This window comes from Pongo abelii, chromosome 1, assembly GCF_028885655.2.
Source record: "Pongo abelii isolate AG06213 chromosome 1, NHGRI_mPonAbe1-v2.0_pri, whole genome shotgun sequence".
In the NCBI taxonomy this organism is placed as follows: Eukaryota; Metazoa; Chordata; class Mammalia; order Primates; family Hominidae; genus Pongo; species Pongo abelii.
The window spans coordinates 197,456,870-197,472,642 of NC_071985.2; the positions used below are offsets into that span (position 1 = coordinate 197,456,870).

Genomic DNA, 15,773 nt, shown 5'->3' on the forward strand with positions numbered 1-15,773 from the left:
CCCCAAGCCCTCCCACCGGGCCCTTGCCCTCTGTGGGCCTCCCTTAAGCATCAGGAGGGCGGACCAGGGGCCAACTGGGACACAGCCAGGTAGAGGCCGCGCTGCTGGAGCCCAGGAGTGCTGACCCAAGCCCAGAGAGGGGTGCCCTGAGGGGAGGGAAAGAACTGGATTTGGTACATGGAGTTCGGGGGAATGGTGTTCCCCATCTTTGCTCCTCCATAGACGGGAGGGTGTCCAAGAACCGTCTCCCTGCTGGCTACATACAGTGGGGCAGAGAACAGCCGGCCTGAGATCCTCTGCATTTATTCCATTCATTCTCTCCTCCCCGCTTCCATTGCCCACCCAACCCTGCCCTCCTCCTGCAGTCCTCCAAGGCTAGGCCAGCTCCAGCTGGCAGCTTTTGAGTGGACTCAGGGTGCTATTTGTGGTGCGTGTGAAGGTGTCCACCTCAGGCACGAACTTCTCAGCAGGCACAGTCAGCTTGCGCCGTGCGTCCATGCACTTGGTGTCCAGCAGCATGGAGTTGGCCTTGCAGGCAATGTCAGCCTGCAGCCGGGCCAGGTGCTTGTACAGGGCGTCCAGTGCGTCCCTAGGGAAGGACATGGACAACCCCACAGTCCCCATGAGACTGAGAGGCCTGGGCTGCGTGCACAGCCTTCAGTCAGGAAGACAGCCCCAGGGAGCCAGCAGGCAGCAAGAGGCCCCATTGGTGGGCAGCGTCTCACTGCTCCTTCCGCCCACTCCCCAGACCTACTGTGCTTGTGCCAGCTTCTGCTTCAGGGCAGCGATGGTTGCCTCTAGCTGGTGAACCTCGTCGGTGAGGCCGTACTGTGCCTGGAGGCAGAGGGGTTGGGAGTTCCAAGTCAGCCACACTGTCCTTTACCTGAGTGCTGCCCCGTGACAGCAGCACCCTTGCTCCATCAGGAATATGAGAAAACCTTGGCTAGGGGCCCCGTGCCCCACTGGGACACCCTCTCACCTGGTCTCGGCAGAGTTCCACGTTGGGCCGGTAGGTTCTGGCCTCTAGCCGGGTATGGGACAGCTTCAGGCTCAGGAGCTTTGTGCGCAGATCCTCCTCCAGGTGCCGGATGTCCTCCTGCAGCTCAGCGATCTCCTCCAAGGTCTGCAGGGGACAGAGTGACTGGTTTCCACCTGCTGGACTCACGTGCACGCCTGGTCCAGTGCCTCCTGGTGGGGGCATGCGGCTCCTCATCCCACAGCAGGAAGTCCAGGCCCCGGGAGACGCTCACATTCTTCTCTTGCCACTTGAGCTCACTGTACACTTTCTCCATCTCCCGCAGCCGCTTCCTGAAGGCAAATTCCGTTGCAACTCTCTGGGCTTCAAGCTCGTTGTTGGTCTGAAGGAGAAAACACAGGGCAAGGGGAGGGTCTACACTCAGGGCTGCCTGAGGATATTACTCAAGCGAGGGGCAGGGGGCCACATGCACAGCAGGGAACAGAAGATAAGGGCTGAGCGCACACTGGGACCATCCATTAGCTGTGGGTGGCCCGTCACCTCAGCAATAGTTAGAGCAATGGCCTCCCTCAGCTCTGTGGCTGCCTTCATCTCAGCCTCCGCTCGGTTCTTGTTGAACTGACTGAAGTCATCCCACTGCTGGAGTGTGGTGGAGCTGCAGGTGGCACGGAAAATGGGGGTCATGAGGGTGTGGCCTGGGAGGGGAGGAGAAGAGACTGGCTGAAACACTCTTCTTACCCATCAGGGACACGTGTGGGGTCAACCTTCAGCGAGATGTTTGGGGATCTGAGGTTGAGAGAGAGACAGCCTCTGTCGATCTCTAGTGTCTCCATTTTGCCTCGATGGTCGGAGTTGAGCTGCTGTCGGACTTCCTGCAAGAGGCTGGGGAAAGCGCAGACTCCATCAGGACCATCCCCTAAGGGCCAGAGGCAGGCCTCACCGTACTAAGGAGACACCACAGGAAGAGGAGGCTGGGGTGACCCTTCCCAGCAGAAGACAATGGAGCTTCAGCCGCTGAGACCGAGAGCAGCACAGCTGGATAAAAATGCTGCCCCCACACGCCCTACACACTGTAGGATGAAAATCGGATGAAAATGCTGCCCCCACGCGCCCTACACACTGTAGGATAAAAATGCTGCCCCCACGCGCCCTACACACTGTAGGATAAAAATGCTGCCCCCACGCGCCCTACACACTGTAGGATAAAAATGCTGCCCCCACACGCCCTACACACTGTAGGATAAAAATGCTGCCCCCACACGCCCTACACACTGTAGGATAAAAATGCTGCCCCCACGCGCCCTACACACTGTAGGATAAAAATGCTGCCCCCACGCGCCCTACACACCCACAGGATGAAAATCGGATGAAAATGCTGCCCCCACGCGCCCTACACACTGTAGGATAAAAATGCTGCCCCCATGCGCCCTACACACCCACAGGATGAAAATCGGATGAAAATGCTGCCCCCACGCGCCCTACACACTGTAGGATAAAAATGCTGCCCCCACACGCCCTACACACTGTAGGATGAAAATGCTGCCCCCACACGCCCTACACACTGTAGGATAAAAATGCTGCCCCCACGCGCCCTACACACTGTAGGATAAAAATGCTGCCCCCACGCGCCCTACACACTGTAGGATAAAAATGCTGCCCCCACGCGCCCTACACACTGTAGGATAAAAATGCTGCCCCCACGCGCCCTACACACTGTAGGATAAAAATGCTGCCCCCACGCGCCCTACACACTGTAGGATAAAAATGCTGCCCCCACGCGCCCTACACACTGTAGGATAAAAATGCTGCCCCCACGCGCCCTACACACTGTAGGATAAAAATGCTGCCCCCACGCGCCCTACACACTGTAGGATAAAAATGCTGCCCCCACGCGCCCTACACACTGTAGGATAAAAATGCTGCCCCCACGCGCCCTACACACTGTAGGATAAAAATGCTGCCCCCATGCGCCCTACACACTGTAGGATAAAAATGCTGCCCCCACGCGCCCTACACACTGTAGGATAAAAATGCTGCCCCCACACGCCCTACACACTGTAGGATAAAAATGCTGCCCCCACGCGCCCTACACACCCACAGGATGAAAATCGGATGAAAATGCTGCCCCCACGCGCCCTACACACCCACAGGATGAAAATCGGATGAAAATGCTGCCCCCACGCGCCCTACACACCCACAGGATGAAAATCGGATGAAAATGCTGCCCCCACGCGCCCTACACACCCACAGGATGAAAATCGGATGAAAATGCTGACCCCTATGAGCCCTGCACACCTGCGGGGCACACGGATGTAGCTGCGCTCACAAAGGCTCATACACACACACTCACAGGAGCTACTCAGGGGTGGTGGCAAACGGGTGTCACCTCTCATGCTTCCAATCAGTGGATACCGGCTGCCCAGAGCAGGGTCGTGAGAAGTATTCTGAGCCCATGTCCAGGCAGTGGGAAAAGTGCTACAATTGATTAGTGGTTTCTGTCACAGGCACCAGAGGGCCAAAATGTAGCACGAGAGCCAGTTGCTTCTCATCCACAATACGTGTGTTCCACATTGAAGGCACATAGCCTCCAGGGGCCCATGAACATGCGAACAACCTGCCTCTCCCTTACCAGAGCTGCTCGAAGGCCTGGCTGACCTTCTGTTGCAAGGCCTTCTTGGTGGCCTCGATGACCTCCACCTCTTTATACAGCTCATCCTCCACAGGGTCCTTCACCACATCAATGTCTCGCCGGCTTTCCCGCAGGGTCAGGCACTCAATGGCCACGTCCAGAGGCAGGTTCTTGGCCTGCAGGTTTTGCTCTGCTGACTCCTTCATCTAGAAAAGAGGGTGGGACCAGGCACAGTGGCTCACGTCTGTAATCCCAGCACTTTGGGAGGCTGAGTCGGGTGGATCAATTGAGGTCAGGAGTTCGAGAACAGCCTGGCCAAAATGGTGAAACCCCGTCTCTACTAAAAATACAAAAATTAGCTGGGAATGATGGCGCACGCCTGTAGTCCCAGCTACTTTACTCAGGAGGCTGAGGCAGGAGAGTCGCTTGAGCCCAGGAGGCGGAGGTTGCAGTGAGCTGCGATCGCACCACTGCACTCCAGCCTGGGCAACAGATCCAGACGCTGTCTCAAAAAAAAAAAAAAAAAAAAGAAAGAAAAAAAAAGGAAAAGAAAAGAGGGGGCAGGGGTGCTGGTGGAGCCATCCATGGGGAAATAGTGCTTGTCCCCACTTTATCAGGGGGCCAGTGATTCGGATGGACATGCCACTCATGACCCCCCCATCAAGGGCTTCCCAACCCAGCTGTGGGGAAGGAGGGGAGGTTTTGGCAGCAGCCCCCAGGCACCCAGTCCTGGCTCCCTGCCTGTGTCAGGGTGTCGATTTCGGCATCTAAATCTGTCAGACACTTGTCCAGCATCTCCTTCCACCGGTTGACAGTATCAATCCTCTCCACCAGTCGAGTCCTGTTGTCATGTTCATCCCAAATGGTCTGAGAGAGACAGGGCCAAATAAAGAGGGTGTCAAGGGGTTGGGGGCTATCCCTTTGCCCACCCAGCTGAGTTCCTGTCCCCAACCTGGTTGTTGGTCTCGTTGCGGAGCACCCGGGCCTCCTGGCGGATCTGATGGGAAGCATCTCGCTGCAACTGGGCATTGGTGGATAGCAGGTAGCTGTTAGTGTGCCAGTCGGGCAGCTGGAAGCGCTGACTTGGCTTGACGCTCAGCGTGGCCATGGCACAGAAACCAGAAGGGTCAGAAACTCGTAGGCCTGTTCACAGACACCACCTGCAGAGGGAAAACACAGCTGCGGGAGACCTTTCAGGAGACCGTCTCCTGGATCACACGCTCCCTGCGCAGGACTTGTTCCTGTCCATTTTGCTCCGAGCCCCGTCCTGCTGGAAGCCTGCTTGGAGACAGCCCTTGCTTTACTCAACTTTGTGTGAGGCATTAACTAAGTTTCCCTCACTCCTTTCCCCGGGCGGACACAAACCCCTGGAACTTGCAGGTCCTGGAGCAGGTAAAAAGGAATAATAGAGTCCCGGAAGCCTCGAAGTGTGTGTGAAGTGCCAAATGCCTGGGGGGTAGGAGGATGGCAGAAAAAAATAGCCCTTAATGCTTTTTCCACACCTGACCCCAGCCAACCATGCCTTGTTGATCTTCCTTTCCTTTCTTCCCCAGGCTGCGGGCCAGTCCCCGTGGGGGATCTAAGGGCAGGAGCCCTGTTCTCTCTCCAGGGACGCGTGCCTGTTGGCACTGGGGAGCTGGGGGGCGGCCCCCTCCTCGTCTGGTAGCCGCCACGCCCTCCCGCCCCTCCGCCCTCGCCTACTGTTGGAGGGGGAGGCCGGACGGGGAGGGCCCCGTGGGAGGAGCTGGGGTCAGTCCGGTTCCCCGCCGAACCCCTTTCTTCCCCTCCGCAGGATGATCGCCTTTGGTTTAGATCAGTACCCCGGTCCGGCGCGGAGGAAGGGGGAGCCCCCGCTTCCCTAGCTCCCTTAGCTCCTTTCCCGCTTCGCTCTCCGCGCCCCCCGCTCTGAGCGCCAGTGTTTGGCACCACCGGTTGCTAGGCAACCACCCCTCCCCCCCTCCCCGCGGCCAACGCGGCCTGCGCGCTTCGCTTGGCAACCGCGGCGGCGGCGGGCGGCGTCCCCGGAGGCCTTTAGGGTAGGCGAGGGGCGGCCGGCAGAGCCTGGGAGAGGTGGGGGGCATCAGGGCAGCGCTTTCACTTGATTTACAAATTAAATGAACATTTGTTGTCTTTTCAGACAGGGTCTCGCTCTGTCGCCCAGGCTGGAGTGCTGTGGCTCAGTCTCGGCTCACTGCAGCCTGAACCTCCCGGGGTGAAGCGATTCTCCCACCTCAGCCTCCCGAGTTAGCAGGGACCACAGGCGCGTGCCACCACACCTGGCTAAATTAAAAAAAAAAATTTAGTAGAGACAGGGTTTCACCATGTTGCCCGGGCTGGTCTCAAACTCCTGGCCTCAGGCGATCCACCCATCACAGCCTCCCAAAGTGCTGGGATTACAGATGTGAGCCACTGTCCCGGCTTAAATAATTTTATTTTGATAAAGGTATGCATAGACATGATAGAAAATGCGAAACCAGGCGCAGGGTCTCACGCTTGTAATCCCAGCTACTCCAGAGGCCCAGGCGGGAGGACCGCTTGAGGCTAGGAGTTCAAGGTCAGCCTCAGAAACATAGTAGTTGCCAGCAAACAAACAGTACATAGAAAAAGTAGGCTGGGCGCAGCGACTCAGGCCTGCGATCCCAGCACTTTGGGAGGCCGAGACCAGGTGGATCGCTTGAGTCCAGGAGTTGGAGACCAGCCTGGGCAACATGGCGAAACCCCATCTCTACAAAAAATACGAAATTTGGCCAGGCACGGTGGCTCACGCCTGTAATCCCAGCACTTTGGGAGGCTGAGGCAGGTGGATCACCTGAGGTCAGGAGTTCGAGACCAGCCTGGCCAATGTGGTTAAAACCCTGTTTCTACTAAAAATACAAAAATTAGCCGGGTGTGGTGGCAGGTGCCTGTAATCCCAGCTACTTGGGAGGCTGAGGCAGGAGAATCACTTGAGCCTGGAGGCAGAGGTTGCAGTGAGCTGAGATCGTGCCACTGCACTCCAGCCTGGGTAACAGAGTGAGACTCCGTCTCAAAAAATAGATTAATTAATTAAAATTAAAATCAGGTGCACTCCCCAGCAGGTCCCCTCCAGCAATGGATGGATATTCTGTCTTGCCCGACAACTTTGCCCATCTTGAAGGTCAGACAAGGAATGATCAAGGGATGATAATCATGTTTGGAGAGAGCACAGCCCTGAGAGAGGTAACTGGGGCATGAGAAGCAATGCTCTGGTGGCGCACGCCTATAATCCCAGCTACTCGGGAGGCTGAGGCAGGAGAATTACTTGACCCTGGCAGGCGGAGGTTGCAGTGAGCTGATATCATGCCCCTGAACTCCAGCCTGGGGAACAGAACGAGACTCTGTCTCAAAAAACAAAACAAAACAAAACACAAAAAACCAGAGAAGCAATGCTCAATATTCAACCATTTCTTTAAAAAAAGAGAGAAGGGAAAAAAAATCATGTGTGTCTTATTGTCTAGTACTGTATTGTCTAGTACTGCCTAGTACTTCTAGGGGTTGGAAAAATATTAACATTTAATCTTCACAACTAATAGGTGAGGTGGGCATTGTCCCCACTTTCTTAGGTAACAAAAGAGACACACTGCTAAAAAGCAGGGAGGGAAACCCAGGCGTTCTGGCCTCACCCAGAGGACACTCTGCTGTGCTCCACACTGCCTCTCGTGGGGTGCTGGGATAGAGAGGAAGACAGATGTGTAGGCCTGGTCCTGTTCTGAGGGCTCTGCTGAACCGGATACTATGAGGTGGGTACTGTTACCATCTTCACTTTACAGACAGGGAGACTGAGGCACAGGCCCGTGAGGACGTGCCCGGGTTACATCACTAACAAGTGGTACAGCCTGGATTGAAACCCAGGCAGTTGGGCCCAGGGGAAAGAAGTCCCAGAAGGGTCCTTCAGTTGTAAAACGTCATTGGGGGATGGGAAGAACAGTAGAGAACCAAGGGCTTGATAGGCAATTTGGGGATGGGAAGAACAGTAGAGAACCAAGGGCTTGATAGGCAATTTGGGGATGAGGTTGGCTTTTGAGCAGTTTTTGAGCAGTTTGAGGTGTTCACAGTGGATCCAGCTGCTGCCCAGCAGGCATTCGGGTTGTTTTTGTTTTGTTTTGTTTTATTTGTTTTTTTTTTTTTTTTGACAGAGTCTTACTCTGTTGCCCAGGCTGGAGTGCAGTGGCATGATCTTGGCTCACTGCAACCTCCCCTTCCCGGGTTCAAGTGATTCTCCTGCCTCAGCCTCCCGAGTAGCTGGGACTACAGGCATGCGCCATCACACCTGGCTAATTTTTATATTTTTAGTAGAGATGGGGTTTCACCATGTTGGCCAGGCTGGTCTCAAACTCCTGACCTCAGGTGATCTGCCCAGCTTGGCCTCCCAAAGTACTGGGATTACAGGCGCGAGCCACCGTGCCAGGCCTGATTTGTTAATTGCAAGTCTGTCGTTCAGCAGGACTGAAGCCAGAACACTATTTCCCAAACTCCCTTCATTACAGAGTATTTTTTTTCCACAGGTTATTTTGTAAACTCTAATATATGACTTGTAAACTGGACATGAACAAGAATTTGTGATATAGCCTCTTTACCAGGATTGAAGAAGACAGAAAGAAAAAAATCTTGGACAAATTAATTGCAGGAAGAAATGATCAAATTTTGGCTTACATATTTTGCAACAGTGGTATAACACAAAGAAGTAAGCAAATATGGCAGAAGTGTGGTGCCTTTGGCGTCTACTTTTGACCGTAGTGGTGGCCCTGTTATTCGTGGCTCCCGGGGTTCCTACACATCCTTCCCGATGGAAGAAGGTGTTGGCCAAAAAGGTCAGCCAGCTGATGGATTGGACCAAGAAAGACAGAGTGATAAGAATGAGTGACACCATGTTCTATCATTTTGTATTAGATGCACCAAAAAACTATTCTGTTATTGTGATGCTTACTGCTCTCCACGAGTTCAGTTCATGTGTAATGTGCAAAGGTGCTGCTGAAGAATTTCAGATCTTGGCAAATTCCTATCAACGCCCTGGTGCATTCACCACAAAGGTATTTTTTGCAATGGTGGATTATGATGAAAGCCCTGAGGTCTTTGAAGCGCTCCAGGTAATGTCAGTTCCGAGTTTCTTCCACTTTTCTGCCCAATGGAAATTTACAACAGATGACATTTATAATTTGAGAGGAAGGGATATTGTTGCTGACCAAATAGCTGAATGGGTAGCAGAAAGAACACATGTTAGCGTCAGAATCAGACAGCCTACAAATTATCATGGTCTCCTCAAGCCGGGGATACTTTTGGCTCTCATTGGTGGACTTGGGTATTTCTTGAAATGGAATAGGAAATCTATTTCTTGCAGAATTTTGTGCGAAGTTTTAACTCTGTGCTTTGTGATTGTGATGACGTCTGGTCAAATGTGGACTTATATAAGAGGAGAACCGTATGTCCAAAGGGACCCTCACACAGGACATAAACATTATATCAGTAAATTTAGTCAGGCTCAGTTTGCAGCAGAAACATTCATTATTTCCCTGTTTAATATGTGTGTTAGCCTGGGAATGGTGCTGTTAGACAAGGCTGCCACCTCTACGATGACCATCATAAAGAGAAAGATGATGTGTCTGGCTGGTATGTGTCTTGTTGCCATATTCTTCAGTTGGCTGCTTGCCCTCTTTAGATTTAAAGTACCTGACTATCCATACAGCTTTGTCTGGGATTAAAAAGGATCCTACAGACATAGACAATGAAGCAAGAAATTTGAAAAAAAAAAAAAAATGTGAAGCTGAAAAATGCAAACTCATAGCTTTTTAAAGTAATTGAGATTTCACCAAAAGAGACCATAAGTGCTTTAAGTGCTTTCAAAATCTGTCAAGTATTATAGTATGTATCTTCTCTGTTCTTAATTTTTCTTCCCGAGTGTTACAGATTACCTCAAGTCCAATTATTAAAATCTTTAGAGAGTACAACTTTCATCGAATCGGAACAATGTTTTACAATGTTTAAAAGTACCTTAGTTAATATTAATATTTGGTCAGCTGATCTTATTCTAATATGAAAAACAATCTTTTTTCTTTTGTGTTTTTTTTTTTTGAGATGGAGTCTCACTCTGTTGCCCAGGCTGGAGTGCAGTGGTGCGATCTCGGCTCACTGCAAGCTCCGCCTCCCGGGTTCATGCCATTCTCCTGCCTCAGCCTCCCGAGCCCCTGGGACTACAGGCGCCCACCACCATGCCCGGATAATTTTTTGTATTTTTAGTAGAAATGCGGTTTCACCGTGTTAGCCAGGATGGTCTTGATCTCCTGACCTCATGATCCGCCCGCCTCGGCCTCCCAAAGTGCTGGGACTACACGCGCGTACCACTACGCCCGGCTACTTTTTTGTATTTTTAGTAAGGATGAGGTTTTGCCATGTTGGCCAGGCTGGTCTTGAACTCCTGATCTCAAGCGATCCACCCCTCTTGACCTCCCAAAGTGCTGGGATTACAGGCATGAGCCACAGTGCCCGGCCGAAAAATAATATCTTGACAAGGTATTCCCACACCTGGCCACCGAAGATAATTATTATCCCTCTATGGCAGTGTACATTTGCAGTCTGTTTTGTGGGTGGAGAGAGCAGTTGTATTATCTTGTCCCCTGAAGTTTAGATACCTATGTTTAGAGTACACTTCCAAAGCTCAGAGGCAAATATATACTTCTTAGTACTACTACATATCCGTCTCTCCTATTGGAATACACTAGTATGTTTCTTTTTTTTTTTTTTTTACTGTTTTTTTCTTTTACCATGCTTTTTTTTTTTTCCTTTTTCTTAAGACGGAGTTTCACTCTGTCCCCCAGGCTGGAGTGCAGTGAGTGGCATGATCTCGGCTCACTGCAACCTCCACCTCCCAGGTTCAAGTGATTCTCCCACCTCAGCTTCCCAAGTAGCTGGCATTACAGGCGCACACCACCAAGCCCAGCTAATTTTTGTATTTTTAGTAGAGATGGGGTTTCGCCATGTTGGCCCGGCTGGTGTTGAACTCCTGACCTCAGGTGATCCGCCCGCCTCAGCCTCCCAAAATGCTGGGATTACAGGCGTGAGCCACTGCGCGTGGCCCTTTTACTATGCTTCCTGATAGTTGTAGAAATTACAAACCAGTTAAACACCAGATTACAATTTATCTTTGATTATTAACTACCTTTTATCTGGAAAGATTTCAGATATGTTATCTTTCCTTATTTTTCTTTCATGGGGCCAATCTCTAACAAAATAGTATTTCCTATTTCTGTGTTTTGTTGACTTGAGGTTGTTTTCCATTTACTTTAAATCTAAGAGAAAAATAGGTATAAAGACAGTTGAGAAGATAAATAATAATTTCATTCACCCATTCTATTTAGGAGCCTGCTAAAATATCAAGTCATTTCCAAAATGCAGAAATACAAAACTGAACACCCTAATAGTATTTTTGTAATTTTAGTAAAATCTGTTCCATTTCAGCCTTTCTTTCCTCTTAGTGGAAAAACAAGGTACAAATTTAAAGACGTTTTCCCCCTTTGTCCTCCTTCTGTCATACGTAAAGTCCTAAACATCTTACTAACATACTTGGCAAATTATAGCAAAGATTTAAGTGGAGGATTTTTTTGTTGTTATTTATTTATTGAGATAGAGTCTTGCTCTGTGGCCCAGCCTGGAGTGCAGCGGTGTGATCTCAGGTCACTGCAACCCCTGCCTTTGCCTTCAAGCGATTCTCCTGCCTCAGCCTCCCGAGTAGCTCGGATTACAGGCGCCTGCCACCACATGCAGCTAATTTTTTGTATTTTTAGTAGAGACAAGGTTTCACCACATTGGCCAGGCTGGTCTTGAACTCCTGACCTCAGGTGATCCACCCGCCTTGGCCTCCCAAAGTGCTGGGATTATAGGCGTGAGCCATTGTGCTAGCCTGTTATTTATTTATTTATTTATTTTGAGATGAAGTTTCACTGTTGTTGCCCAGGCTGGAGTGCAATGGCACGACCTCGGCTCACTGCAACCTCCGCTTCCTGGGTTCAAATGATTCTCCTGCCTCAGCCTCCCGAGTAGCTGGGATTACAGGTAACCGCCACCACACCCAGCTAATTTTTGTATATTTAGTAGAGACAGGGTTTCACCATGTTGACCAGGCTGGTCTTGAACTTCTGACCTCAGGTGATCCACCCACCTCGGCCTCCCAGTGTTGGGATTACAGGCATGAGCCACCGTGCCCGGCCCTGGCCTGTTGTTATTTTTAAGACAGAGTCTCACTATGTCGTTGCCCAGGCTGCAGTACAGTGGTGTGATCTTGGCTCACTGCAACCTCTGCCTCCAGGGCTCAAACAATTCTCCTGCCTCAGCCTCCCTAGTAGCTGAGATTACAGGTGTGCACCACCACGCCTGGCTAATTTTTTTGTATTTTTAGTAGAGACAGGTTTCACCATGTTGGCCAGGCTGGTCTCAAACTCCTGGCCTTAAGTGATCTACCCGCCTCGGCCTCCCAAAGTGCTGGGATTATGAGCCACCATGCCCGACCTGAGGTTTGTTATTAAATCAAACGCCACCCTTCTCTCTGGAAATTGCCATTTTAGAAATGTGAGAACTGTCATTGTGAAAATGTTTTTCAAGCAGCAACAATATAATGTCACATTAGAAGGATTCTGTCTTAAATTGGGACTGGCTTGGCTATTATAGTCAAGTAACCCTCTTTCAAGGTCTGGTAGAAGATTTGAAGGTTTTATGTGAGTGTTTGCCAAGGGAGTTGAGTTTAATTATTATTATTTTTAATATTTTTATTAAAATATTATTAATATTTTTAGCAGGAGGTGACTGGGAATAGCTGACCTCTCTCACAGACATTTTTTGTTGTTCATTACTCCAGAGGAAACTGCTTGACTTTGACCCTTTTTCCAGCTTGCTTTTCTGCTGGTCCTGTACTTGTCTCAGGCCAAAGAAATTCGTGCTGAGATTGTCAAGGCTGAGATTTGGGTGAGGCTAACTCGTTTTGCATAGCATACTAGTCAGAGAAATAACGGCCCACTTCAACTACACGGCTGCAGATGATTTGCTCTGGAGGTTAAAACAATGATTCCTACCACCCCATCTGCCCTTCTTATCTTCAAAACCCACTCTTTTTCTATAAGAAAGAAAAGTCTTCAGGGTAAAATAAATGGCAAGTAACTTTGCTGCATTCAGTAAAGTGATATACTTTTGTGCAGATTTTCAAATTAATATCTAAAGAATCTTAACAGTAATAATTTTATGAATGGTCTCGATAGCACCTATGAATATGTATTTTTAAATACTATTCAAAGGGATACCACAGATGGCAAACTTTCATAGTCTAAAATCTTTATACAAGCACAAATATAAATTGGAAAAAATTAAGATTAAACTTACAAAACAAAATATAAAAAGATGGTTAATCTTTTTTTTTTTTTTTTTTTTTTTTTTTTTAACAGAGTCTCGCTGTGTCGCCGAGGCTGGACTGCAGTGGTGCGATCTTGGCTCACTGCAACCTCTGCCTTCTCGAGACCGCCTCAGGCAACATGGTGAAACCCTGTCTCTACAAAAACTACAAAAAGCAATTCTCCTGCCTGGGCCTCCTGAGTAGCTGGGACTACAGGTGTGCACCACCATGCTTGGCTAATTTTTTTTCTTTTTTTCTTTTTTTTTTTTTTGAGACGGAGTCTCGCTCTGTCGCCCAGGCTGGAGTACAGTGGTGGGATCTCGGCTCACTGCAAGCTCCGCCTCCCAGGTTCACGCCATTCTCCTGCCTCAGCCTCCTGAGTAGCTGGGACTACAGGCGCCTGCTACCACACCCGGCTAATTTTTTTGTATTTTCAGTAGAAACGGGGTTTCACCGTGTTAGCCAGGATGATCTCGATCTCCTGACCTCGTGATCCGCCTGCTTCGGCCTCCCAAAGTGCTGGGATTTCAGGCGTGAGCCACTGCGCCCGGCCATTTTTGTATTTTTAGTAGAGACAGGGTTTCACCATGTTGTCCAGGTTGGTCTCGAACTCCTGACCTCAGGTGATCCACCTGCCTTGGCCTCCCAAGTGCTGGGATTACAGGTGTGAGCCACGACGCCTGGCCAGTTAATCTTAATTTTACATGTGTATAAAATACATGTGAAAACCATCTGAATGCTGGTGCTGACTGAAATCCTGTCTGGTGCAGCATCAGACCATTCCTATGTTCTGTTTATTTTTGCTTTGGAATACAATATGCAAATTATATTTAGCAACATAGTTACAGTAAAGGAAGAGTAATGTTATACATTTAATAGTTTCAAGTGCTTTTGTTTTGTTTTTGACACTGGGTCTCACTCTGTCACCCAGGCTTAAGTGTAGCGGCACATGCAGCCTCCATGTCCTGGGCTCAAGTGATCCTCCCACCTCAGTCTCCCATGTAGCTGGTTCTACAGGAGCATGTCGCCATGCCTGGCTAATTTTTGTAGTTTTTGTAGAGATGGGGTTTCACCATGTTGCCTGGGGTGGTCTCAAACTCCTGGGCTCAAACAATCCACCCACCTTGGCCTCCCAAAGTGCTGGGATTGCAGGCATGAGCCACCTTGCCCAGCCTCAGGTACTTTTGAATTGGCCTATTTTTAAAATCATTTAGCAAAGCCTATTAAAATTTTGTTTCAGTTGAGAACTGAACATATTGGACTTTATGATACTAAGCCACTAAGGTATCTGTTTTGTTTATAATTATAAATTTTGAACCCCCGTGTTATTCTTAAGAAAAAAAGTCTTTTTTTGAGACTGGGTCTCACTCTGTCACCAGGCTGGAGTGTAGTGGCACAATCTCGGCTCACTGCAACCTCCATGCACTGCAACCTCCGCCTCCCAAGCTCAAGTGATCCTCTCACCTCAGCCTCTTGAGTAGCTGGGATTATAGGTTCACTATCATGCCCAGCTAATTTTTTGTATTTTTTGTAGAGATGGGATTTCACCATGTTGCCCAGGCTGGTCTCAAACTCCTGAGTTCAATCAATCCACCTGCCTCGACCTCCCAAAGTGCTGGGATTACAGGTGTGAGCCACTGCACCCAGCCCAAGAAAGATATTTTAATAGGGAAAAGTACAAGAAAAGTACTGCTTTATAAAGGCATTGTAGCTGGGCGCAGTGGCTCACGCCTGTAATCCCAGCACTTTGGGAGGCTGAGGCAAGCGGATCACTTGAGGTCACGAGTTCAAGACCAGTCTAGCCAACATGGCAAAACCCCATCTCTACTAAAAATACAAAAATTAGCTGGGCGTGGTGGCACACGCCTGTAGTCCCAGCTACTTGGGAGGCTGGGGCATGAGAATTGCTTGAATCCAGGAGGTGGAGGTTGCAGTGAGCCAAGATCATGCCACTGCACTCCAGCCTGGGCGACAGAGCAAATCCCTGTCTCAAAGAAAAGAAAAAAAAAAAAAAGGCATCATAAAGATCTTCATAGACTGTAGAAACTGTGGAAGCAACAGAAATGACAGATGACATTTGTGGAAGCAACAGAAATGACAGGAAAACAGTCATCTTTCTTCTATAGATAAAACTAAAGATTTCAGTTCCCTTCATAACATTTAGTCAAATATTGTGAAAACGTACACATCGTTTCCTGGCATTGACACATCAACCTAATTAATTTCCTGAAAACATAAGCAAGGTATGCAAGTATCAGCAGCTGAGATAAATCGGTCAAATAACTAGACAAATTAAACATGAAAACTACATTCAGATGTATGCCCCTCACTGGCCAGGCACAGTGGCTCATGCTTGTAATCCCAGCACTTTGGAAGCCAAGGTAGGTGGATCACCTGAGGTCAGGAGTTTGAGACCAACCCAGCCAACATGGTAAAACCCCGTCTCTACTAAAAATACAAAAAATTAGCTGGGCGTGGTGGTGGGTGCCTGTAATCCAGCTACTCTGGAGGCTGAGGCAAGAGAGTCGCTTGACTCCAGGAGGTAGAGGTTGTGGTGAGCAGAGATCATGCCACTGCACTCCAGCCTGGGCAACAGAGTGAGACTGTCTCAAAACAACAACAAACACTTAGAATTTTACCTTAGACTGCCACCTCATTTCTGATGCTTAAGTGTGGTGTTCTGAGCACCCTTGCTCTGAAGAAAGTCTCAAGCAGTTGAGCTCTAATGTAACTGGTGATTTGTTTGGTTCTAGCATATCTTACTGTTTTTTGTTTAG

At 49.5% G+C, this 15,773-nt stretch overlaps 2 protein-coding genes across 19 annotated transcripts in view; one reads left to right on the forward strand and one right to left on the reverse strand.

The window, feature by feature from the left end:
• Positions 1-286: 286 nt before the first annotated feature.
• TEKT2 (tektin 2) lies at positions 287-5,647 on the reverse strand. 5 transcript variants are annotated; one of them, XM_054555374.1, is made up of 10 exons: positions 5,307-5,647; positions 4,558-4,765; positions 4,347-4,472; positions 3,606-3,811; positions 1,715-1,858; positions 1,517-1,631; positions 1,251-1,358; positions 980-1,123; positions 755-834; positions 287-589 (listed from the first exon to the last, which is right to left on the reverse strand). In XM_054555374.1, the coding sequence occupies exons 2-10, from the start codon at positions 4,711-4,713 to the stop codon at positions 376-378; spliced, it is 1,293 nt and encodes a 430-aa protein (XP_054411349.1). In that variant the 5' UTR covers positions 4,714-4,765; positions 5,307-5,647; the 3' UTR covers positions 287-375. The 5 variants fall into 5 exon arrangements, with proteins under 5 accessions (XP_054411349.1, XP_054411336.1, XP_002811101.2 ...); XM_054555361.1 differs by having other exon boundaries at positions 5,426-5,604; XM_002811055.5 differs by having other exon boundaries at positions 5,108-5,399.
• Positions 5,298-15,773, forward strand: part of LOC100439898 (magnesium transporter protein 1-like) — a 111,958-nt gene continuing 101,482 nt past the window's right edge. Inside the window, exons 1-4 of one of the 14 annotated variants that reach the window (XR_008525147.1) lie at positions 5,298-5,641; positions 6,683-6,803; positions 7,187-7,363; positions 8,129-8,710. Coding sequence is in view for 13 of the 14 variants with exons in the window: in XM_054555384.2 (XP_054411359.1) it covers positions 8,318-9,322 (1,005 nt within the window). In the remaining variant the exon portion in view is untranslated. Of the gene's footprint in view, positions 5,676-6,679; positions 6,804-7,156; positions 7,364-8,128; positions 9,566-15,773 lie in introns of those variants that run through there. The other 13 variants (XM_054555384.2, XM_054555379.2, XM_054555405.2 and 10 more) reach the window with 13 other exon arrangements.